At 43.8% G+C, this 27482-nt stretch overlaps 1 protein-coding gene across 19 annotated transcripts in view; it reads right to left on the bottom strand.

The window, feature by feature from the left end:
• Positions 1–27482, bottom strand: part of RIMS2 (regulating synaptic membrane exocytosis 2) — a 736866-nt gene that overhangs the window by 460195 nt on the left and 249189 nt on the right. For 4 of the 19 annotated variants that reach the window (XM_069731744.1, XM_069731745.1, XM_069731759.1 and 1 more), the window contains exon 1: positions 12570–13033. The exons of 9 other annotated variants lie outside the window; for them this stretch is intronic. In XM_069731744.1, the coding sequence (XP_069587845.1) occupies positions 12570–12712 (143 nt within the window). In that variant the 5' untranslated portion in view covers positions 12713–13033. Of the gene's footprint in view, positions 1–12569; positions 13037–27482 lie in introns of those variants that run through there. 6 more of the 19 variants (XM_069731741.1, XM_069731740.1, XM_069731742.1 and 3 more) reach the window with 4 other exon arrangements.

Genomic DNA, 27482 nt, shown 5'->3' with positions numbered 1-27482 from the left:
CCCTCCCCACATAGTTCTATTAGCCACACCCCACATAGAATTCTAAGAGCCCCGCCCCCTCATAGAATTATATTAGTCCCTCCCCACATAGTTCTATTAGCCATGCCCCGCATAGAATTCTATTAGTCCCTCCCCACATAGTTCTATTAGCCACGCCCAGCATAGAATTCTAAGAGCCCAAACCCCTCATAGAATTCTATTAGCCCCTCCCCACAGAGTTCTATTAGCCACGCCCTGCATAAAATTCTATTAGTCCCTCCCCACATAGAATTCTATTAGCCACGCCCCGCATATAATTCTATTAGCCACGCCCCGCATATAATTATATTAGCCACGCCCCGCATAGAATTCTATTAGTCCCTCCCCACATAGAGTTCTATTAGCCACGCCCCGCATATAATTCTATTAGCCACGCCCCGCATAGAATTCTATTAGCCACGCCCCGCATAGAATTCTATTAGTCCCTCCCTACATAGAATTCTATTAGCCACGCCCCGAATAGAATTCTATTAGCCACGCCCCGCATAGAATTCTATTAGTCCCTCCCCACATAGAATTCTATTAGCCACGCCCCGCATATAATTCTATTAGTCCCTCCCTACATAGAGTTCTATTAGCCACGCCCCGCATAGAATTCTAAGAGCCCCGCCCCCTCATAGAATTATATTAGTCCCTCCCCACATAGTTCTATTAGCCATGCCCCGCATAGAATTCTATTAGTCCCTCCCCACATAGTTCTATTAGCCACGCCCCGCATAGAATTCTAAGAGCCCCAACCCCTCATAGAATTCTATTAGCCCCTCCCCACAGAGTTCTATTAGCCACGCCCCGCATAGAATTCTATTAGTCCCTCCCTACATAGAGTTCTATTAGCCACGCCCCGCATAGAATTCTAAGAGCCCTGCCCCCTCATAGAATTATATTAGTCCCTCCCCACATAGTTCTATTAGCCATGCCCCGCATAGAATTCTATTAGTCCCTCCCCACATAGTTCTATTAGCCACGCCCAGCATAGAATTCTAAGAGCCCTGCCCCCTCATAGAATTCTATTAGCCCCTCCCCACATAGTTCTATTAGCCACGCCCCGCATAGAATTCTAAGAGCCCCAACCCCTCATAGAATTCTATTAGTCCCTCCCCAGAGTTCTATTAGCCACGCCCCGCATAGAATTCTATTAGTCCCTCCCTACATAGAGTTCTATTAGCCACACCCCACATAGAATTCTAAGAGCCCCGCCCCCTCATAGAATTATATTAGTCCCTCCCCACATAGTTCTATTAGCCATGCCCCGCATAGAATTCTATTAGTCCCTCCCCACATAGTTCTATTAGCCACGCCCAGCATAGAATTCTAAGAGCCCAAGCCCCTCATAGAATTCTATTAGCCCCTCCCCACAGAGTTCTATTAGCCACGCCCCGCATAGAATTCTATTAGTCCCTCCCCACATAGTTCTATTAGCCACGCCCCGCATAGAATTCTATTAGTCCCTCCCCACATAGTTCTATTAGCCACGCCCCGCATAGAATTCTAAGAGCCCCAACCCCTCATAGAATTCTATTAGTCCCTCCCCACAGAGTTCTATTAGCCACGCCCCGCATAGAATTCTATTAGTCCCTCCCCACATAGTTCTATTAGCCACGCCACGCATAGAATTCTAAGAGCCCCGCCCCTGCATAGAATTCTATTAGCCCCTCCCCACAGAGAGCTCTATTAGCCTGCCCCGCATAGAATTCTATGAGCCACACCTCCGCATAGAATGCTAAATGCCACGCCCCTGATAGAATTTTATGAGTCACGTTCTCTTGATAAAGACCATAAAAGGCGTGCACTAAATAAAAAAGGCCCATATCTCTGGAACCATATTGCAGTTTTAAAAGAAAAAAACTACAACAACAACCAAACCACTGCATGACCAGCTCTATCCTCGCCTACTGTATCCTCACCCATCCCTTGTAGATTGTGAGCCCTCGCGGGCAGGGTCCTCTCCTCCTGTACCAGTCGTGACTTGTATTGACTAAGGTTATTGTACTAAATGGAATAAATGGCGCTATAATAATAATAAATAATAACAATAATAATAATTCTGGGAAGTAATGGGAATAAAATGAGAGCAAAAATGTTCCACTTTTGACCTGATGTCAGGGCCTCTTTAAGAGGGGGTCTAAAGGATCCTTCCTTCTGTAGGACTGTGGATAAGTCTGTAACTAGGGCAGACATTCAATAGCAACAAGATGTTCATTTGTTTGTGTTTTCTTTTTATCCTCCGTAATGTGGATTTCCATATGAATTATGTGTAAATTATGGCCAGCAGGGGTAATTAGTGGTAAGGACAAGTGAAGATGAAGTAATTGGCACAATTCTATCCACAGGAAGCTGCGCGTTCAGTACTGGGCACTGTGAGTTTCCATCCTCCTCCTTGGCGTATGACTGGTACGGATTTACAAGGAGGCGTAATTGGGAGATGAGGAGGGTGAGGCTCGCTCTTCGTGATATACACTTTTATTTACTATTATATATAAATATGATTGTTATTAGCTACAGGGATCATCTCCAGAATAATTCATGCAATTATATAAAAGGAATATGTTATAAATTCTATATTCAGACTGTACATAATTTCTATGATCCTCTGGGTTACAAAACATTATATTTGTATCATTCTATATCAAATATGAGATACCACGTATAGGATTTCGGGATGATCTGATGGGTCCTGGGCCCTAATGGGCCCCATAGGTCTATTTGCAGCTATGTTTTTAACTAGGCAGGAGGAGGACACAGACCAGGAGCAAAACCATCTCTACTGGAGTCCATCACAGTGGGACCATGGACAGGAGATCTGGAGAAAGTGCGGCCCACGGGCCACATCCGGCCCTCTTACTGTTCCAAACCGGTCCACAAACGGAGACACCTAATGGGCTAAAAACAGTGCCCGACTGACCGCACCATGCCCTCTCCCACCCACATCTCGTGTCGAGGTACCACCGCTATAAAACATCCTCCCACCAATCAGTGTGTGCAACTGAGACACTATCCCGTCACTACATCACGCCTGTGTGCACCGGAGACCGGGGCAGAGCGCCAGGGGAACGGGAGACAGGTATGGGATGTTTTCTGGGGTCTCACTGTATATAGGGGTTTATTTGGGGCTCACACTGTATATAAGGGTACTGTGTGGGGGCTTATGCTGTATATAGGGGTACTGTGTGAGAGATCGTAATGTATGTAAGGGGGCTGTGTTGGGGGTCATACTGTATATAGATGGCTATGTGGGGGTTTATACTGTATTTAGGGGGAATATGTGGGGTCCCATACTGTATACAGGGGACTGTGTGGGGGCTCAACCTGTATGTAAGGGGGCTGTGTTGGGGCTCATGATGTATATAGGGGGCTGTGTGGAGGCTCATACTGTATTAAGGGGTTCATACTTTATATAGAGGGGCTATGTTGGGATTATACTGTATGTAGGGGGCTATGTGGGAGCTTATACTGTATGTAGGGGGCTCATACAGAATGTAGGGGGCTAATACTGCATTTAAGGGGAATATGTGGGGTCTCGTACTGTATATAGGGGGCTCAAACTGTATGTAAGGGGGCTCTGTTGGGCTCATACTGTACATAGGGGGCTCATACTTTATGTAGGGGTTATGTGGGGTCTCCTACTATACATATATATTGGGGCTGTGTGTGGGCTCATACAGTATATAGGGGGTGTCGGCATACTTAATTTTGCTCAATATTAAGGGATACAATTAACATTCATATAAAATAATGATTATAATTAATATTAAACAGAATTATTGGTTCGGCCCTCCACAACAGTCAAGGTCTCTCATGTGGCCCCTTGGGAAAATTAATTGCCCACCCCTGCCCAATACAGGGGCATTCCCGGGGGGACTGATGGAGTATGGGAGCTGATTAATGGAGCTGGTCCAAAAAGCCACTCTGCATTGCCAGGGTCCTAAATGTGCCCCCATGTGAAGAGAAGCCTAGCCAAGACTCTGCGTTAGAGGATCTGTCTCGTTATTCGTCCCTTGTGCCTTGGTAGATGAAGACCCCGCTCGGGGCGACGTGTTACTCTCCACATTATAGGATATCCATTTCCATCTTACAATCCCCTTGTGGAACGGACACTTTAAAGGCAAAAAAAAACCCCAAACATTTCACAATCAATGCTGCTTATGAAAACAGCGGAGATGTTGGGACAATGTAAGACATGCGAGCAGTTCTGCAGCAGCAGCGCTCTGTGGATAAATGTGAGTGTCCCACACTGAGAGGACAGGTAATAAAGCAGGCCGCGTGGGCGCAGAGGTAACCTTCACCATCCGATCCCTCTCTGCTGGCCGGACGCCAGCATTTCCACGTCACTACCACTTACGGTACTTTACTTGGATTCTAATAGGTTTTTGATATTGTTCTAAAAAAATCTAGGGAAAAAATCAAATCTAGAGCAAAAGTCAGCGATCAATCAGCTTTAGGTGGTGGCTCTCCAGCTTAGGAGCCCCAATTAACCATGCACTCCCCCAGCCCACCAGGGCAAATAAAAATCACCCATCTATTAAGCTCAAAGACCAGCGATTTATCTTGTGGCCCACATACTCATTAGATTGGTGTCCTCCCTGACAGATGATATTGTGGGGGAGGGGGAAGAAGGGATCAGACAAGTTCGATTTAAACATATCCTTTTATTCCCACAAGAGATAAGCCGCCGTGACAGGTGTCCGACAATGGCTTACTACACCGTCCCCACTGGTCACACGTGTCAGAACCGATCATGTGTATTGGTGGTGGTGGGGGTCCGTGGAATTGGTGAATGGGTGCTCAGCCAGACAGGTGAGAATTCACAACTAACCTTTTTCGCTAGGAAACCATACCAAGAAATAGATATCGGAGGGGGAGGGGGTCTTACGTTATATGTCGCCCCACCTACCATAAAAGTATAAAAGCCTCTGCAAAATTTAAGAGCAAAAAGAGATACGGCAGCACTCACCAATCTTCTGTGCAGGTTACTTTATTTATACATCAACTTCATGGCACGGGGGGGGTGTGTCCAAGGTAATGTGAGGGCTGAACGACGGCCGTTTCGCACCTGTCCGGCGCTTCAACGGGTTCAATGTGTGGACGGACGTGACACCTTAAGAGGAGTGCTCGAACCCCGCACCCTCCTCCGGCTACACTCCGCCCACTCACAGTACAAACTATTAAAATCACAATGAAACATACAATTAAAAACAAATGATAGTACGACAAAGTACACATTAGCAAACAATTGTTTGTATGTCGGCCACTAACAAATAGCGAAGAATATTCCATATCTTTGTGCCTTCTATCTGCATGAGCCGACGTTAAGAAGTAACAGACAATCAACTGAAAATCCCTGTATCGCAGAGAGAATATTTAGGTGGAATATATGTGTCTGATTGGTTACAATCTCTCTATCCACCTATAGTGCCAAGGGGCACAAGGGGCATCACCTGTCTACGTCTGTGTGTCAGTGCCAAATAGGACTTAGGTACTCAGATGTATGAACCCAACTTATTATGCATTACATATACAACTATGAAGGGCCAAATTGTTTCTTGACGGGACTCCATAAATCTCATAAAAAAATAGACATGTCTACTTTTTCGTTAGATCTATTTTTTTATGAGATTTATGGAGTCCCATCAAGAAACAATTTGGCCCTTCATAGTTGTATATGTAATGCATAATAAGTTGGGTTCATACATCTGAGTACCTACGTCCTATTTGGCACTGACACACAGACGTAGACAGGTGATGCCCCTTGTGCCCCTTGGCACTATAGGTGGATAGAGAGATTGTAACCAATCAGACACATATATTCCACATAAATATTCTCTCTGCGATACAGGGATTTTCAGTTGATTGTCTGTTACTTCTTAACGTCGGCTCATGCAGATAGAAGGCACAAAGATATGGAATATTCTTCGCTATTTGTTAGTGGCCGACATACAAACAATTGTTTGCTAATGTGTACTTTGTCGTACTATCATTTATTTTTAATTGTATGTTTTATTGTGATTTTAATAGTTTGTACTGTGAGTGGGCGGAGTGTAGCCGGAGGAGGGTGCGGGGTTCGAGCACTCCTCTTAAGGCGTCACGTCCGTCCACACATTGAACCCGTTGAAGCGCCGGACAGGTGCGAAACGGCCGTCGTTCAGCCCTCACATTACCTTGGACACACACCCCCGTGCCGTGAAGTTGATGTATTAATAAAGTAACCTGCACAGAAGATTGGTGAGTGCTGCTGCATCTCTTTTTGCTCATATGCACGTTCGAAGGCTTTCTCGGCTACAGCACCCGATATCTAGCAGACCAGCATAGGTTCATCTACCGGACCGTTCACAGTGAGTTTTACTTTGGTGGTGCGGATCGCTGTTATATTTGCCTCACTATGATCTGCAATATTTAAGACGTTATACGTGGCTCCGTCATGTACTATGCAGATATCCACACCAGGGGCTCCGGAGGTCGGGGGGCAGCCTCTACAGGGGACGATCAGTAATGGCGGCCTCTATAGGGGATGATCGGCAATGGCGGCCTCTATAGGGGATGATCAGCAATGGCAGCCTCTATAGGGGACGATCGGTAATGGCAGCCTCTACAGGGGATGAACAGTAATGGCAGCCTCTATAGGGGATGATCGGCAATGGCAGCCTCTATAAGGGGACGATCGGTAATGGCAGCCTCTACAGGGGATGAACAGTAATGGCAGCCTCTATAGGGGATGATCGGCAATGGCAGCCTCTATAGGGGACGATCGGCAATGGCAGCCTCTATAGGGGACGATCAGTAATGGCAGCCTCTATAGGGGATGATCAATAATGGCAGCTTCTATAGGGGATGATCAGTAATGACAGCCTCTATAGGGGATGATCAATAATGGCAGCTTCTATAGGGGACGATCAGTAATGGCAGCCTCTATAGGGGATGATCAATAATGGCAGCTTCTATAGGGGATGAACAGTAATGGCAGTCTCTATAGGGGATGGTCGGTAATGGCAGCCTCTATAGAGGATGATCGGCAATGGCAGCCTCTATAGGGGATGATCAATAATGGCAGCTTCTATAGGGGATGATCAGTAATGGCAGCCTCTATAGAGGATGATCGGTAATGGCATCCTCTATAGAGGATGATCGGTAATGGCAGCCTCTATAGGGAATCATCAGTAATGGCTGCCTCTATAGGGGGTGATCGGTAATGGCAGCTTCTATAGGGGATGATTGGTAATGGCAGATTCTATGGGGGATGATCAGTAATGGCAGCTTCTATAGGGGGTGATCGGTAATGGCATCCTCTATAGAGGATGATCGGTAGTGGCAGCCTCTATAGAGGATGATCGGTAATGGCAGCCTATATAGGGGATGATTGGTAATGGCAGCCTCTATAGGGGATGATCGGTAATGGCAGCCTCTATAGGGGATGATCGGTAATGGCAACCTCTATAGGGGATGATCGGTAATGGCAGCCTCTATAGAGGATGATCGTAATGGCAGCCTCTATAGAGGATGATCGGTAATGGCAGATTCTATGGGGGATGATCAGTAATGGCAGCTTCTATGGGGATGATCAGTAATGTAACATAGTAACATAGTTAGTAAGGCCGAAAAAAGACATTTGTCCATCCAGTTCAGCCTATATTCCATCATAATAAATCCCCAGATCTACGTCCTTCTACAGAACCTAATAATTGTATGATACAATATTGTTCTGCTCCAGGAAGACATCCAGGCCTCTCTTGAACCCCTCGACTGAGTTCGCCATCACCACCTCCTCAGGCAAGCAATTCCAGATACTCACTGCCCTAACAGTAAAGAATCCTCTTCTACGTTGGTGGAAAAACCTTCTCTCCTCCAGACGCAAAGAATGCCCCCTTGTGCCCGTCACCTTCCTTGGTATAAACAGATCCTCAGCGAGATATTTGTATTGTCCCCTTATATACTTATACATGGTTATTAGATCGCCCCTCAGTCGTCTTTTTTCTAGACTAAATAATCCTAATTTCGCTAATCTATCTGGGTATTGTAGATCTCGCATCCCCTTTATTAATTTTGTTGCCCTCCTTTGTACTCTCTCTAGTTCCATTATATCCTTCCTGAGCACCGGTGCCCAAAACTGGACACAGTACTCCATGTGCGGTCTAACTAGGGATTTGTACAGAGGCAGTATAATGCTCTCATCATGTGTATCCAGACCTCTTTTAATGCACCCCATGATCCTGTTTGCCTTGGCAGCTGCTGCCTGGCACTGGCTGCTCCAGGTAAGTTTATCATTAACTAGGATCCCCAAGTCCTTCTCCCTGTCAGATTTACCCAGTGGTTTCCCGTTCAGTGTGTAATGGTGATATTGATTCCTTCTTCCCATGTGTATAACCTTACATTTATCATTGTTAAACCTCATCTGCCACCTTTCAGCCCAAGTTTCCAACTTATCCAGATCCATCTGTAGCAGAATACTATCTTCTCTTGTATTAACTGCTTTACATAGTTTTGTATCATCTGCAAATATCGATATTTTACTGTGTAAACCTTCTACCAGATCATTAATGAATATGTTGAAGAGAACAGGTCCCAATACTGACCCCTGCGGTACCCCACTGGTCACAGCGACCCAGTTAGAGACTATACCATTTATAACCACCCTCTGCTTTCTATCACTAAGCCAGTTACTAACCCATTTACACACATTTTCCCCCAGACCAAGCATTCTCATTTTGTGTACCAACCTCTTGTGCGGCACGGTATCAAACGCTTTGGATAAATCGAGATATACCACGTCCACTGACTCACCGTGGTCCAGCCTATAGCTTACCTCTTCATAAAAACTGATTAGATTGGTTTGACAGGAGCGATTTCTCATAAACCCATGCTGATATGGAGTTAAACAGTTATTCTCATTGAGATAATCCAGAATAACATCCCTCAGAAACCCTTCAAATATTTTACCAACAATAGAGGTTAGACTTACTGGCCTATAATTTCCAGGTTCACTTTTAGAGCCCTTTTTGAATATTGGCACCACATTTGCTATGCGCCAGTCCTGCGGAACAGACCCTGTCGCTATAGAGTCACTAAAAATAAGAAATAATGGTTTATCTATTATATTACTTAGTTCTCTTAGTACTCGTGGGTGTATGCCATCCGGACCCGGAGATTTATCTATTTTAATCTTATTTAGCCGGTTTCGCACCTCTTCTTGGGTTAGATTGGTGACCCTTAATATAGGGTTTTCATTGTTTCTTGGGATTTCACCTAGCATTTCATTTTCCGTGAAAACCGTGGAGAAGACGGTGTTTAATATGTTAGCTTTTTCCTCGTCATCTACAACCATTCTTTCCTCACTATTTTTTAAGGGGCCTACATTTTCAGTTTTTATTCTTTTACTATTGATATAGTTGAAGAACAGTTTGGGATCAGTTTTACTCTCCTTAGCAATGTGCTTCTCTGTTTCCTTTTTGGCAGCTTTAATTAGTTTTTTAGATAAAGTATTTTTCTCCCTATAGTTTTTTAGAGCTTCAATGGTGCCATCCTGCTTTAGTAGTGCAAATGCTTTCTTTTTACTGTTAATTGCCTGTCTTACTTCTTTGTTTAGCCACATTGGGTTTTTCCTATTTCTAGTCCTTTTATTCCCACAAGGTATAAACCGCTTACACTGCCTATTTAGGATGTTCTTAAACATTTCCCATTTATTATCTGTATTCTCATTTCTGAGGATATTGTCCCAGTCTACCAGATTAAGGGCATCTCTAAGCTGGTCAAACTTTGCCTTCCTAAAGTTCAGTGTTTTTGTGACTCCCTGACAAGTCCCCCTAGTGAAAGACAGGTGAAACTGTACAATATTGGCAGCTTCTATAGGGGATGATTGGTAATGGCAGCCTCTATAGGGGATTATCGGTAATGGCAGCTTCTATAGGGGATGATTGGTAGTGGCAGCTTCTATAGGGGATGATTGGTAATGGCATCCTCTATAGAGGATGATCGGTAATGGCAGATTCTATGGGGGATGATCAGTAATGGCAGCTTCTATAGGGGGTGATCGGTAATGGCAGCCTCTATAGAGGATGATCGGTAATGGCATCCTCTATAGAGGATGATCGGTAATGGCAGCCTCTATAGGGGATTATCGGTAATGGCAGCTTCTATAGGGGGTGATCGGTAACGGCAGCCTCTATAGGGGATGATCAGTAATGGCAGCCTCTATAGGGAATCATCAGTACTGGCTGCCTCTATAGGGGGTGATCGGTAATGGCAGCTTCTATAGGGGATGATTGGTAGTGGCAGCTTCTATAGGGGATGATTGGTAATGGCAGATTCTATGGGGGATGATCAGTAATGACAGCTTCTATAGGGGGTGATCGGTAATGGCAGCCTCTATAGGGGACGATCGGTAATGGCAGCCTCTATAGGGGGTGATCGGTAATGGCAGCCTCTACAGGGGATGAACAGTAATGGCAGCCTCTATAGGGGATGATCGGCAATGGCAGCCTCTATAGGGGACGATCGGTAATGGCAGCCTCTACAGGGGATGAACAGTAATGGCAGCCTCTATAGGGGATGATCGGCAATGGCAGCCTCTATAGGGGACGATCGGCAATGGCAGCCTCTATAGGGGACGATCAGTAATGGCAGCCTCTATAGGGGATGAACAATAATGGCAGCTTCTATAGGGGATGATCAGTAATGACAGCCTCTATAGGGGATGATCAATAATGGCAGCTTCTATAGGGGACGATCAGTAATGGCAGCCTCTATAGGGGATGATCAATAATGGCAGCTTCTATAGGGGATGAACAGTAATGGCAGTCTCTATAGGGGATGGTCGGTAATGGCAGCCTCTATAGAGGATGATCGGCAATGGCAGCCTCTATAGGGGATGATCAATAATGGCAGCTTCTATAGGGGATGATCAGTAATGGCAGCCTCTATAGAGGATGATCGGTAATGGCATCCTCTATAGAGGATGATCGGTAATGGCAGCCTATATAGGGGATGATCGGTAATGGCAGCTTCTATAGGGGGTGATCGGTAATGGCAGCCTCTATAGGGGATGATCAGTAATGGCAGCCTCTATAGGGAATCATCAGTAATGGCTGCCTCTATAGGGGGTGATCGGTAATGGCAGCTTCTATAGGGGATGATTGGTAGTGGCAGCTTCTATAGGGGATGATTGGTAATGGCAGATTCTATGGGGGATGATCAGTAATGACAGCTTCTATAGGGGGTGATCGGTAATGGCAGCCTCTATAGGGGATTATCGGTAATGGCAGCCTCTATAGGGGGTGATCGGTAATGGCAGCTTCTATAGGGGATGATTGGTAGTGGCAGCTTCTATAGGGGATGATTGGTAATGGCAGATTCTATGGGGGATGATCAGTAATGACAGCTTCTATAGGGGGTGATCGGTAATGGCAGCCTCTATAGGGGATTATCGGTAATGGCAGCCTCTATAGGGGGTGATCGGTAATGGCAGATTCTATGGGGGATGATCAGTAATGACAGCTTCTATAGGGGTGATCGGTAATGGCAGCCTCTATAGGGGATTATCGGTAATGGCAGCCTCTATAGGGGGTGATCGGTAATGGCAGCTTCTATAGGGGATGATTGGTAGTGGCAGCTTCTATAGGGGATGATTGGTAATGGCAGATTCTATGGGGGATGATCAGTAATGACAGCTTCTATAGGGGGTGATCGGTAATGGCAGCCTCTATAGGGGATTATCGGTAATGGCAGCCTCTATAGGGGGTGATCGGTAATGGCAGCTTCTATAGGGGGTGATCGCTAATGGCAGTCTCTATAGGGGATGATCAGTAATGGCAGCCTCTATAGGGGATGATCGGTAATGGCAGATTCTATGGGGGATGATCAGTAATGGCAGCCTCTATAGGGGGTGATTGATAATGGCAGCCTCTATAGGGGATGATTAGCCGTGGAGGATATTGCTGCGTCTTGCACATAGTAGGAGCTATCCAGCATTTCTTCGCACAAGAAGCAGCATCTCCACAGCTGCAAGTAATCCCTGACCGCTGCTTATTAATGGGGGATCGCTTAGGAGCAAGGCGTGCGAGGGGGCGACGGAGGGGCAACCATCAATCACTTCCGCGCAATAAAAGTATATGGTGTGAACACATTATGGAATGCACCAAATCCCACCTGATCAATCAATCTTGTGGGGTCAATAGCTACGTCCCCCCTTGTTTATCCTCTCGTCGCCCCCATTGGATGTGATTTCTATCGGTGGGCACAAGTGGGATGCAGCAGAGCCACGTTATTTCGGATTTTTATCTCTCCATACCTTATAGTTTCTATAGTCTCCCTGTATTTTTTTTTTTTTTTTTTTTGGGGGGGGGGGGGGGGGGGGCGGGGGTCTTTTATGTACTAATCCCCTCCCCCACCTCAATAATAAAAAAAATATATTGAAAGGTTAAAAAAAGGAATCTATAAGTGTCTGCAGTGCTTGTACGACGCGGTGGCATATGTTGGCGCTATAGGAATGTGTAGGGGGCACAATGCACACATAGATGGGGGGCGACATTGCCCGCCTTACATACCTGGAGTTGTTCAGGGTCTGGCCGAACAGGTCGTTCTGGAGGATGTTGGGGGGAGTCTGGAGGATGTTGGGGGGAGTGGGGAAAGCCTCGTGAAAATGAGACAGGACGGTGTTGCAGAACTGGCGGAGAGTGTCGAACTGCATGTTCCTCTGTAGAGTCGCCGCCCGGCTACACAGTGGCTGCTGCTACACACGGCTCCCACAGCGGACATGCCGGGCGGGCTCCGCCGGCTCCCCCGGACACAGGAGCGACCACCGGGCCGGCATTAGGACTGAGAAGACTGCGCGTCCTCGCCGCGGTGCCCGGACCGGCAGCAGCGCAGAGAAGGACCGGCTTCCGCGGCACAAGCGTGAAGAAGCCGGGCGGCAGAAACGTGAAGAAGCCGGGCGGCAGAAACGTGAAGCCGGGCGGCACAAGCGTGAAGAAGCCGGGCGGCACAAGCGTGAAGAAGCCGGGCGGCACAAGCGTGAAGAAGCCGGGCGTCAGAAACGGGAAGAAGCCGGGCGTCAGAAACGGGAAGAAGCCGGGTGGCAGAAACGGGAAGAAGCCGGGCGTCAGAAACGGGAAGAAGCCGGGTGGCAGAAACGGGAAGAAGCCGGGTGGCACAAGCGTGAAGAAGCCGGGCGGCAGAAACGGGAAGAAGCCGGGTGGCAGAAACGTGAAGAAGCCGGTCGCCGGCGCGTCCTCCGCTCATATTCCTGTCAGCCGGTGACAGCCGCGCGGTGCAGAGATGCCGGCGTCAGGGGATCCGCCACATCTGGCTGCCGGGAATAACAGCTCACAAGTCAGAAAACATCGGAGGACGCGGCATCTCTCCGGTTACTCCAGTCTGAGAGCGGGGAGGACGCGCAGCTGCTGCAGCACCTCCCACCACCGCCTCCCATTCACAGGGCTGCAGCCAATGGTCGCCGGCACTCAGCCCAGAGAGGGGGCAGCACGGAAGAGGCGCAGAGGGGTTACCTGCCCCAGGACGGGGGCTCCCAAACTACAGGACCGGGCATGGAAATATATGGGAAAAGCCATCATCCATCATCTCTCTATCTATCTATCTATTATCCATCATCTATCTATTATCTATTTATTATCTATCTCTATTATCTATCTATTATCTACCTATTATCTATCTATCTATCATCCATCTATCTATCATCTATTTATCTACTATCTATCTTTCTATTTATTATCTATCTATAAATTATCTATCTATTGATCTATCATCTATCCATTATCTATCTATCTATTAAATCTGTCTCATACCCATCTATACATTATCCATGTCTCTATCTCCAGTCTTTCTGTCTTATATCAAAATATTCTTGAATCTATTTTATAATCTTTTTTCATATCTATTTTCTATCCCTTCTCTTTAACATCGGTCTCAAATCTATCATCCATCCATCTATCCATCCTTTGAGTATTTATGTATCTCTTTATCTATCTTTCTCCAGTCTTTTCATCTCACATTTATTGTTCTTGTCTATTTTCTATCCCTTTCACTCACCATACAACCCATGTCCAACTCCATCTATCTAACGTTCTATCCATTCATCCATCTCATATCTATCTATCTATCTATCTATCTATCTATCTATCTATCTATCTATCTATGTATCAAACTATCTATCCTACCTTCTATTTATCTATCCATCATAGAATGGTAGAGTTGGAAGGGACCTCCAGGGTCATCGTGTCCAACCCCCTGCTCGGTGCAGGATTCACTACACCATCTCAGACAGATGTCTCTCCAGCCTCTGTTTGAAGACGTCCATTGAAGGAGAACTCACCACCTCTTGTGGCAGCCTGTTCCACTCATTGATCGCCCTCACTGTCAAAAAGCTTTTCCTAATATCTAATCTATATCTTCTCCCTTCCAGTTTCATTCCGTCGCTTCTTGTGTTTCCATGTACAAACGAAAAAAATGATGATCATCTATCTATCTATTATCTATCATCTATTATCTATCTATCTATTATCTATCTATCTATCTATCATCTATCTATCTATCTATCATCTATCTATCTATCTATCATCTATCTATCTATCTATTATCTATCTAGCTATCTATCTATCTATCATCTATCTATCTATCTATCTATTATCTATCTATCTATCTATCTATCTATCTATTATCTATCTATCATCTATTATCTATCTATCTATTATCTATCATCTATCTATCATCTATCTATCTATCATCTATTATCTATCTATCATCTATCTATCTAGTATCTATTATCTATCTATCATCTATCTATCTATCTATCTATTATCTATCTATCTATCTATTATCTATCTATCTATCTATTATCTATCATCTATTATCTATCTATCTAGTATCTATTATCTATCTATCATCTATTATCTATCATCTATCTATTATCTATCTATCTATCATCTATTATCTATCATCTATCTATTATCTATCTATCATCTATCTATTATCTATCTATTATCTATCTATCTATCTATCTATCTATCTATCTATCTATCTATCTATCTATCTATCTATCTATCTATCTATCTATCTATTATCTACCGTATATACTCGAGTATAAGCCGAGATTTTCAGCCCAAATTTTAGGGCTGAAAGTGCCCCCCTCGGCTTATACTCGAGTCACGGTAGCGGTGGGGTCGGCAGGTGAGGGGCTGAGGGCGCTGGGGTATACTTACCTAGTCCCAGCGATCCTCGCGCTGTCCCTGCCGTCCCACGGGCTTCGGCGCTGCAGCTTCTTCCCCTCTTCAGCGGTCACGTGGGACCGCTCATTACAGAAATGAATAAGCGGCTCCACCTCCCATAGGGGCGGAGCCGCTTATTCATTTCTCTAATCAGCGGTGCCGGTGACCGCTGATAGAGAAAGAAGCTGCAGCGCCGAAGACAGGAGGGGACAGCGCGAGGATCGCCAGGACTAGGTGAGTATGTTATATTCACCTGTCCTCGTTCCAGCCGCCGGGCGCCGATCCATCTTCCCGGCCGGCGCCTCCATCTTCCCGGCGTCTGCGCTCTCTGACTGATCAGGCAGAGGGCGCGATGACGCATATAGTGTGCGCGGCGCCCTCTACCTGATCAGTCAGAGCAGAGACGCCGGGAAGATGGAGGCGCCGGAACGAGACGCCGGGAGCTGCAATCAAGGGAGGTGAGTATGTTTTTTTTTTTTTTTATTGCAGCAGCAGCAGCTGCAGCACAGATTAATGTGGAGCATCTATGGGGCACAGTGAACGGTGCAGAGCACCGTATATGGCACATCTATGGGGCACAGTGAACGGTGCAGAGCACCGTATAAGGCACAGCTAGGGGGCACAGTGAACGGTGCAGAGCACCGTATAAGGCACAGCTAGGGGGCACAGCGAACGGTGCAGAGCACCGTATAAGGCACAGCTAGGGGGCAAAGCGAACGGTGCAGAGCACCGTATATGGCACAGCTAGGGGGCACAATGAACGGTGCAGAGCACCGTATATGGCACAGCTATGGGGCACAGTGAACGGTGCAGAGCACTGTATATGGCACAGCTAGGGGGCACAGTGAACGGTGCAGAGCACTGTATATGGCACAGCTATGGGGCACAGTGAACGGTGCAGAGCACTATATGGGGCACAGCTATGGGGAAATATGAATGGTGTAGAGCACTATATGGCACAGCTATGGGGAAATAATGATCTATTTTTATTTTTGAAATTCACCGGTAAATGCTGCATTTCCACCCTAGGCTTATACTCGAGTCAATAAGTTTTCCCAGTTTTTTGTGGCAAAATTAGGGGGGTCGGCTTATACTCGGGTCGGCTTATACTTGAGTATATACGGTATCTATTATCTATCTATCATCTATTATCTATCTATCATCTATTATCTATCTATTATCTATCTATCATCTATCTATTATCTATCTATCATCTATCTATCATCTATTATCTATCTATCTATTATCTATCTATCATCTATTATCTATCATCTATCTATTATCTATCTATCATCTATTATCTATCTATTATCTATCTATCTATCTATTATCTATCTATTATCTATCTATCATCTATTATCTATCTATCTATTATCTATCTATCATCTATTATCTATCTATCTATCTATTATCTATCTATTATCTATCTATCATCTATTATCTATCTATCATCTATTATCTATCTATCATCTATTATCTATCTATTATCTATCTATCATCTATCTATCTATCTATTATCTATCTATTATCTATCTATCATCTATTATCTATCTATCTATTATCTATCTATCATCTATTATCTATCTATCTATCTATTATCTATCTATTATCTATCTATCATCTATTATCTATCTATCATCTATTATCTATCTATCTATTATCTATCTATCATCTATTATCTATCTATTATCTATCTATCTATCTATTATCTATCATCTATCTATTATCTATCTATCATCTATTATCTATCATCTATCTATTATCTATCTATCATCTATTATCTATCATCTATCTATTATCTATCTATCATCTATTATCTATCATCTATCTATTATCTATCTATCATCTATTATCTATCTATTATCTATCTATCTATCTATTATCTATCTATTATCTATCTATCATCTATTATCTATCATCTATCTATTATCTATCTATCATCTATTATCTATCTATTATCTATCTATCATCTATCTATTATCTATCTATCTATCATCTATTATCTATCTATCTATTATCTATCTTCTATCTATCCATCCTTCATGTAGTGATAAATAATAATCTTAGAAATCTTAGAACAAATATCCCTGGCTTCTGCCTCATTCAGAATAGCTTACAACTGTTAACCCTCACAGTGCTGGAAGCCTCCAACCACACAGCGCTGCCTGTGCCACTCTGCGCTCAGTCAGCATAAAAGCGGTGATGCGCGCGCCTGCCAGGAGACAAGCAATGGGTTAAGAAAGGCATTAATGTCCCTGCTGATCCAGCTGCCCTGGGATTGGCACGGGGTTTCTTTAATACACATTTTCTCGGCAGTCCTAGTAACCAGGGCAGTATTAGCGATTACACACTGACCGCTGGCACCCGTAATGTGCCGGCCTGATCCTTACTGTTCCAGAGTTGTTGTTTTTTTAATTGTTGGTTTTTTTTTCTGGAGGGGGGTAATTTCCTATCTTGCTGCCGGATCCCTGTGTCCCGACCATGGCGGATTACCATAGCTGGGAAAGGATGCAGGCGTAGTATGGAGAAGCCATTTTAACGAATAATTCTCATTTGTGTTGTGCGTTCCACTAATGCTCCATGGCTGCAGGCAGGAGCAGCGCGGCCCAGCGTTCTCCCTGGTGTGTAAACGGCTATAGCCTGCGCAAGATAATGGGAGATTCAGCAAATTACGCTTTTAATGTCTTCTTCCCCCCTGTTCAATTAAAATGAGCAGCATCCCTCCCATTCCCCAACGTTGTTCTATAATGCAACCGCAATCTAATGAAAGGACGATCATCTATTTTAAGAACACATGGAGGGGGGAAAAAAAAGTCAGTGATTCCAGCCCCGTCAGATGTGATTCTCTGCATTGACATGACACAGCCTGCAGTATTTGTGCCATGGCTAATAGCTACCAGCCGCCATAATCATCCTAATCAAACTCATTCATTTCCAGCGCACCTTGTAAACCAGTGGATAGAAACTTTCCCAATAATCGTGATTTTATGACGCCTTTTTTCCCCCTTTAATATGCTGCCGGGAATGATGGCAAAATCACGTAAGGGGAGAGCTGAAGGCGCACAGGCACATTGTAATCCCCGAACTCCTCCCAGCGGCCTGGAGAGAAAAACAGCCGAGCGCAGGAAAATAATGAGAACATACATTGTGAACTACCCCTGACTAAGCAACCGTGAGACAGCCGGGAAGAGGCGTCATTCATAGGAGGACCGGTAGCCGACAGCACCCGCCGCCACAGTATTGCAGTCTGTGCAACCCAATTATTAGGATTCTGGCACATCTATTGCTGTAACGGTCACTGCTTCCTTTCATAGAGGCCTCAGATAACACTGGAACAAACCAGTGCAACTATAAAGAAGTACAGCAGCCTAGACAACAAGAAATAAGATTGTGTCTTCAACCACATAAAAGGAATCTGTCACCAGGATTTTGTTACTCCATCGGAAACCCTGCCTCAAACTGTCCCTGGAACTGGGGCCCCAACTATCCCTGTGCCGGGGGTACATTTGATGGTAGAGAGGCCCGAGTCTCCAACCTACTACCGTATGCTCCTGATATGCTGTCTTCTCATCATCCCCAGGTGGCCTGGACCAGATATGTTAGTGTATAAACACGTAAGAAAAACAGGGATAACAAAAAACAACTTGCATACAAAACCCCTCATCAAGGGTAGAGAGAAATCAAGGGAAGGATAGGCAGAGGTACTAACCAAATGGGAATAGGATTAAGGAGAAAGCATACACTCAAAACCAGCAGACAACAATCTCCAGCAGCAACTACAAACTCCAACTTCAGCACACCAACTCCAGCAATTCAGGAAGTAAACTTTACCAGGAGAAGATGAGAAGGTCTAGCCAGGTTTTATAGAGAGAGAATATGAGCAGGTCAGAAACAGCTGTGAGATGGATCAGTATGTTTTCAACCAGCATTCAAAGAGTCGTTAACCTCATCAGCGCCAAAAGAAACACAGTCAGTTTAATATGTGGAACAAAACACACAGGGTAAATGGGAGACCTTAAATTCCCAATACTAACTATTGTCTAACCCCAGACCTCCCAAGAGGACATGACACACTGCTGAGCTCTGTGTAACCCAGCCCACGCCACTGATTGGCAGCTTTCCATTTACACTGTGCATAAGCAGAAAGCTGCCAATCAGAGGTAGGGGTGGGGTTATACAGAGCTCATGAAAATGGAGGACTACCTGACAGCAGGCTTACTAGTCCTTTAGTGATAATCAACAGATAAAATTGTGATTTTATCGAAACTACATCAAATAGCCCAGTGAGTGGCACATTCCTGGAATCAGGGTGTCTACGTTGTGCTGGTGTCAAAATGTGCTAACAGATTTTTTTATTTAATTTCTTTTATTATCGTGTTGATTTTCTCTGCACAAAGGTGGCTGCAACATCGACATCATGACAGCTGCAGCCAATCACTTATGTGATATTTATATAGACGGCACTAGTTAGTTCAGCCAAATGATTGACTGAAGTGGTGATGTTGAAGCCACTGCGGCAGCCACATTGTTTTTGTTTTTTTTTTTGCACAGGAAACGAAAGGATTAAAAAAATACAACCCCTTTCAGTGGTTAAAGGAGCAATCTAAGTAGTTGCTATCTATGCTATTCTATTAAGGGACAACCTCTCTAAAGGGACTATGAAGCATTTGATAACTATGGCTGTTTTGTTTTTTTAAACAGTACCAAAAACTTTACATTAGTTCTGGCTGGTATTATAACTCCGCTCTATTGAAGTGAATGGAGCAGAAATACCATGAAAAGGCATGCCACTGTTTTTGAATGAGAACAGCTATGCTTTCCATAATCCTGGACAATCTTCATATCTTATTTCCTAAATCTGTGCCATTGTACAATTTTGTCTGAGTTTTAAAGCAATATTAGCAATCGAAGTATTTGGCACCTAATAGGTTAACTTAGGTATCAGACAGTTTTCACTGGGGGCAGGTACTTCTTCTCCCTGTATGATGCTGACCAATCATAAGCAGGCAGCAACACAAAGGGAAGAAGAACACGCCCCCACCGTAACTTAGAGCAGATTTCTCGGTGTGTCAAATGTAAGTATACAGCCCTGGTGTCCTGGGCTAACCTCCTGCATGATTAGAAAGCACAGATGACTAACACCAATCAGACAAGGTTTGTGTGGGGAAAGTGCAGCATTAGTTCTCCTCCTTTCACAGCATTTTCAGCTCTGCTGTGCTGCCTTCCCCTATATTGTCTGCAAAATATCAGTAATCCCACATATGTCTGCTGTGCTTAAGCAATTTGTAATCTCTCTGCAGTGAGAACAGGGTGTCATTACATCTCATATAGTAGTAGACTGCTCTGGACAACTGATATCTGAGAAGACATACAGAGCAGAGCCATCACAAGCTGACCATGACATACAGAAGTGTGATACCGACACTTTGAGCTCTGATTTCCAGACAGGTAATGTGTAGAAGGGGCAGTGCAGCAGAGAAGACAGTGCTACGAGAGGGGGAAATCTAATAACAGGGTTTGTAATATGACACAGCTAAACTCAGCTGCAGGGATATAATCTAAAAGGTGTTAGCCATCTGTGCTCTCTAATCATGCAGGAGGTCAGACCAGGCGATCACAGCTGTAACGTTACATCTCACACACTGAGAAACCTGCTTTGGATTATTGTAGGGGCGTGTTCTTTTTCCACTGTGTTGCTACCAGCTTATGATTGGTCAGCATGATACAGAAGAAGAAGTTTTTGCCACAGTAAAAACGCGGATAACACCCACATGGAGTTTATTTAAAAAAAGTTAACTAATTGGGTGCTAAATACATTTTAAATATAAATAAAAACATTTTATTCCACTCTATAATCACCATTACATTGTGTGCCCAGTTCAGCAGGAAAACTTTGGTGATAGGTACTCTTTACGCCAGAAGCAAAAAGGACAAAGGATCACAGCAGTGACCAAGGGTGACGTTCCTGGCACAGCTCCTCCTTCCTCCTCCTGCACAATAATATGTTACAGAGAATGACCACAATGTCCTATAGAATCAAACAGGTCATTTTTTACTTCTTATATTTCTGATATCATTAAGCTCAATGTGAAGCAAACTTCTGAAAATCCCTCTAAAATAAGGGAAATAAATAAAGTGACCAGTCGTCCCCTTTAAACTTACCGCCCAAACTACCAGTGTCCAGACCTGATTATACTTGTCAGCGTGAGCAATAAATACAGAATAAAAAAGACTTGACAATAGGCAGAATACATTTAAGTCTATCATGTGGGACAAGTGAATGAAACCACCACTTACTGTATATGATATAAATAATATAGTACCAATTAGTGATGCCAGGAACACCCATTTAATAATACATGTAGCAAACTATTTCTGTGCAGAGTTTAGCTTCTATGCCTCTTGGTGCAGAGATGCTATTCACAATATTGGACATGCCAACATGCTGGGCAATAAACTGGCTGTAGTATGCCAGAGTATAATCATCAGTGGCAGCGATGACTATCTATTGTAGCTGCTTCATTCATTAGGAGGAAACGCCGGTTTGCGGTTACGGAGCGGTGTCAGCTTCCTCACGGTGCGGTTTGTTTCATAGCCAGAACAGAGACAATACAGCTAACATCGTAGCACATCTATTACAGGATCCAATCTATCAATCAGGGGATTTCATGTCACCGTATGTACCCGTGACCGACATGGTGACACTGCCCGGCTGACCTGAAGATACCAGATACCGGACAGAAGTTCTTCAAGTAGCTTGGGGTGGAGTTCTCTACTGGCTCATGAGCATCAGTACATTGCAGTGATGTCTACAAGAGTTGGTGGGAATCAACTTGCACGTCCTAGTTCATCGGTCAAGAAAGTGGTCTATGGTATCTGTCTGCGATCGGGAAAGCCTTCTCTAAACCCAACGGCATTCACACCTCTGCTGGCACTACGTTACTTGTGCGTCATGCCGGGCTGGCTAAATAAACGAATAGCTGCGGATGCCCTCCTCAGGTATGAGATGGTTCTTCTGCTCCCATCTGGACGTGAACGATGGACTGGAATCAATTCGATATTGCCAACTCTAATGTCTACTGTGCAGAAAGTGGATATAAAAGTCAGGGTTTTGTTATAAAAAAAAAAATCATACCAAGAGGAATCATTTCAGAACATTTCCCCCCTTTCATGTTATTCAATTGAAAAATAAACTAAAATCTTTTCGGCTGGAAAAATAAAAATAAAGAACTATAATAATGTGGTTTTATAAATATGCACGCCCTTAAACTGACACTTTGTTGAATTATGACAGTATTTAGTCTTTTTTTAGGGGGTAGGAGCCTATAAGCATGGCACATCTATAATTGGCAATATTTTCCAACTCTTCCTTGCGGTAGCTCCAAATCCTCCAAATCTGTAGGACCGACTCATGAAGACCCCACTTGGCTATTTCCTCTCTTATAGCATATGAGAATCATTAAACCAGAGAACAGCACCACCAGGTAACACCAAATATCACTCTGCTGTACTGGAGCAGTCCCTATATAGCATATCTGGAAACTATGCGGCTAGAAGAAACTTCAGTGGATTGCAGGGTGGTGCGCTTTGTTTTCTACATGTGCATTTTTTCTTGAAATTTTTAAAGTCAATGTCAGGGGCGGATTGTAAAAGTAGAGCAATTATATAGGAATTATTATTATTTTTTTTTAATCATCTCCTATTTTAGCTTTGGCTTCATAAACTGCATGAGCAGACAGCATAAAAATGACACATATAAAGACAACCAAAGAGGTCATTGTCGTGGCCCACGACTTGGGCATCATACAGTATTGTGTTGCCATTGTATTGTTGACGTGTAATCAGGTTTGAATTTTAGAGGTTTGTCCCATCTCTCTCCCTGTCTCACAAGCTCTGATGTCACTAACCCCACCCTTCTTTCTTCCTCCCCAATCAGTGTTTGTCATCCATTTTGCTAGCATCATCTCTACACAGCTCTGGTTTAGAATTGTCTTTTTACCTACTGTAATTGTGCATAACACAAGGATTCAGCTTGAAAATAAACCTTCTTCAGGAATCTTCACATGTGCCTCTGGAATTGAGTTAAATCATCTGATAAAATCACTTTGTGCGAGTACTGGTACATAGGGACATCCAGAGAATAGGTGCCTCAAAAACTCAATACTCGCGAGCTGCTACCTAGTTATATGGAGTCAGAATAGTCTTATTTAAAACTTTTAAATCTGGTCTCTCCTCTCCATCCTTCTCAAGGAGAGCTCATTTGTATACCTGTTTCCCATGAAACATTGCCTAGAGAGTAAGATTCCATTCACCATCAGATGTCTATTTACCTACGGTAATTGTGCATAACACAAGAATTCAGCTTGAACATAAACTTTTTTCTGGAATCTTCACATGTGCCTCTGGAGTCGAGTTAAGCCATCTGATAAAATCACTTTGTGCGAGTACTGGTACATAGTGACATCCATAGAAAAGTTCAAAAGCCCCATACTCGCAGCCTAGTTCTAGAGTCAGAATAGTCTTATTTGAAGCTTTTAAGTACATCCTTCTCAAGGAGAGCTCATTTGTATACCCGATTCCCATGAAACATTGCCTAGCCTGTAAGATTCCATTCACATTGGAGGTCTTTCTACCTGCTGTAATTGTGCATAATCCAAGAATTCTGCTTGAAAATAATCCTTCTTCTAGAATCTTCATATGTGCCTCTGGAGTGGAGTTTGGCCATCTGATGAAATCACTTAGTGTGTGTACTGGTACATAGAGTCATCCATAGAAATAGTGTCTCAAAAGCCCCATACTAGCAGGCTAGATATAGAGTCAGAACAGTCTTAGTTATTTAAAACTTTTAAATCTGGTATCTAGTCTCCATTCTTCTCGAGGAGAGCTAATTTGTCCATCCGTTTCCCATTAAACAATGCCTAGCCTGTGATATTCCATTTACCATCGGTGGTCTTTATAAGAAGAACTACATCAACGTTCTCTCACACAGCTAACCAGTTTCCTTTTCTGTACTGACGGGGGGCAGGAACTCCAGAAAACACAGAAGAGGAGAGCTAATTACGTATCCATCCATAGGAAGTATGCCATTTCTCTGCACTGTAACCCGCCTCCCTCCCAGCTGGGAAGGATCTCTATCATCTAATAAAAAGGCATAAAATACAGCTCAAGTACTGTACGCATAAAACAGATACAAATTTGTGATTTCATAACTATGAAATGTTACTAGATGGCTGTTATATCGAAATGATGTAGAGATGAATAAAATGCCCTCGAACAAGCAGAATCTGAGACATAGTGAAGAAAATACTGCGGGAAACCTACAGAAGCCATGTAATTACTGTAATGTAATGAGCTCGCGACTCTCCGAGCACATCACCGATCTTACAGAACTATGGCTGATTCAGAAAGCCGCATATAACTCATTAGTGCTATTACTAGATGGAGCTCAGTGAGCAATGTCCAGCCTGGAAGATGGCAACGTCCACGTCTAGGGAATATTCACTGCATATAGGAGCAAAAATGCCACCGGGAACTGTATTATGGACCTCTCAACACAAAGCCAAGAAAGGTTACTACAAACGCACTGTACAGGTTTCATTTCACATTGTATATCTGTCTCTTGGTGATAACTCATATGGCCATTATTCCCAAACCTATGAAATGAGGACCCGATAGACTTGCCGGGAAGGAGTTTGGGCGACCTCGGTGAGTAGCCATATGGCTGTCATATTAACACCCAGCCTTTCAAGAAATAGTAATAGGGCTCAATTTCTTAAAAGAAGATGGAGGAGCATAAATGAACTTCCGCCTCTTGACACCGCGTGTATAGGTGCAATATTCTGAGCTAATTCCTTTTCTGATATATTTTTTTTAGAAACGTTAGAGCTACATTTTTTATATACACTGCATAGGGATAAAAAAAACTGAATTCTGGCTACCTGTAGTCACCAATAGGGGGAGCTCACAGTACACTGTGTTCTCCCCAACGTCCATTGGTGGCAGTCGGTACATGGTCCTTAATCTGCAGCCATGTTTTATTGTACTACAGTAGAGGGGGTGAGCACTTCCCTATGTGCTACTGCTCCAAGAACAAACGGTTAATAAGATTCCCTGTTTTTGGAATAATCTCCTGCCCTATAGGCAGAATTGGAAGACTCTACAATCGCAGCCTCTTGAATTGCTTAAAAGGGAATCCGTCAGCAGGATTTCACCTCCCAAACTATTTATATGTGCCTGTAGCTCTTTCAAAGACAAGTCCTGCAATACCTTTACATGACCAGTCCATTCCTCCATTACTGAGAAATCAGTGTTTGAAGTGATATGTAAATCTAGCTGAAGGGCTATGGTAGATCTAAATTCTCCGTCACTCCAGCTCGATTCCCCGCCCAGTGCCATCTCCTCCTCTTTCACTGACAGTGTGACTTCAGACAAAGGAACCTTCAGTCAAGCAGAAGGAGGTGGTGACGGGTGGGAAATAGAGCTGGAGTGACAGAGGCTTCAGATCGACAATAGTCCTATAGCCTGGCCATGTAAAGGTATTGTTGGCATTGTCTGTGAATGAGCTACAAGTGCATTTAACTAGTTTGAGGGGTGAAATCCTGGGTGTGATCACAGTACGTTTATGCTGATGGTGACACCACCTTTCAGTAGAGTGACTGGATTTCCCAATGAAATGATCGGACCATGGGGGACACCTGTCCGTCAACCTCAGAGACCTTGGGGGACACCTGCCTGTTTCGTCAACATCAGAGACCTTGGGGGACACCTGTCCCGTCAACCTCAGAGACCTGGGGGGACACTTGTTTCGTCAACATCAGACCATGGGGAACACCTGTCCGGTCAACCTCAGAGACCTTGGTGGACACCTGTCCCGTCAACCTCAGAGACCTTGCGGGACACCAAATGTCGTATGACCTTTACAATAAGCTTTAAGATGTTGTATGTAGTCTTCAACTCCACAAAAAAACTAGTAGATTTTGTACTCCACTAGGGTTACTAGAACACAATTGCACACTTTTTTAAATCTTCACATATATTACATATTACATGAAAAACTAAATTTAGTAGGTATCCTACGACTAATAAACCACGGAATTAATGTAATGGGTTATTTAGTATAATGCAAACAAACACACACAAAGCTCTCCTTATTCATTACGTAAAAAATTATATACATCGCTACTCTCAAAAAGCACAAAAAAAAAAATCTATGTGAATGAAAAATTAAGGCAGCTTTTTTAAAGTATGGTTATTTTTTTTTTGTATTGTTTTTCTTTTTTTTGCCTTGGAGGATTTTTCAACAAATTAATCAATCAAAAATAACACATAATGTTGATCAATTTTCGGCAGATTCAAAGATGACTTTATTGGAGGCAATCATTTAAAATATAATAATAATAATCTTTATTGCTATACGGCGCTAACATATTCCGCAGCGCTTTACAGTTTGCACACATTATCATCACTGTCCCCAATGGGGCTCACAATCTGAATTCCCTATCAGTATGTCTTTGGAATGTGGGAGGAAACCAGAGAACCCGGAGGAAACCCACGCAAACTCGGGGAGAACATACAAACTCCTTGCAGATGTTGTCATTGGTGGGATTAGAACCCAGGACCCCAGCGCTGCGAGGCTGCAGTGCTAACCACTGAGCCACTGTACTGCCCACAATTGTGGGGAAAAAAAATAATTACAATTGTGCAAAAAATGTGTGACGTTTGAAAAAGATGCAAATGACTAAGGGAAAAAAAAATGGAATTGGCTCCATATTTGTAAACAAAAAAAGTGTCAAAGAGCTTTAAAAAGCCACAAAAAAAAACAAGTGAAAAATAAACAGGCAAAGTGAAAAAATTGCCAAAAATGAGAAAAATAAAACAAGCAAATTCAATGACAAATTAGCCCCTAAGTGTTAATCCAGAAATGGGCAATCCCTATAGTTACTGTGTGCTTAGGGAGGAAATGCCGCCATGTAACTCTCGGACTAACATTATCATGACAAGTCTGGACGTTCTCTGCAGGAACATTGTCAGCCGATACCGAGGAGTCGAAATTCACCAAGGAATTCAGATGGAGCAAAGATACAGAAAATATTCAGGTCAAGCAAAGCAACAAAAGATATTCAGAACGGCCTTCGACATCCATCATTGAGAAAATCATTGTTGCCGTTAAGAAGGGGAACTCTTAGGAAAACTGCTGACTGCCAGCATCTCCGCTAAGTGACAATTTCAGAAGACGAT

The sequence above is a fragment of the Ranitomeya imitator genome, chromosome 6, assembly GCF_032444005.1.
Source record: "Ranitomeya imitator isolate aRanImi1 chromosome 6, aRanImi1.pri, whole genome shotgun sequence".
NCBI classification, from domain to species: Eukaryota; Metazoa; Chordata; class Amphibia; order Anura; family Dendrobatidae; genus Ranitomeya; species Ranitomeya imitator.
The sequence above is the reverse complement of the archived record's forward strand: the minus strand, read 5'-3'. Positions and strand labels throughout refer to the sequence as shown.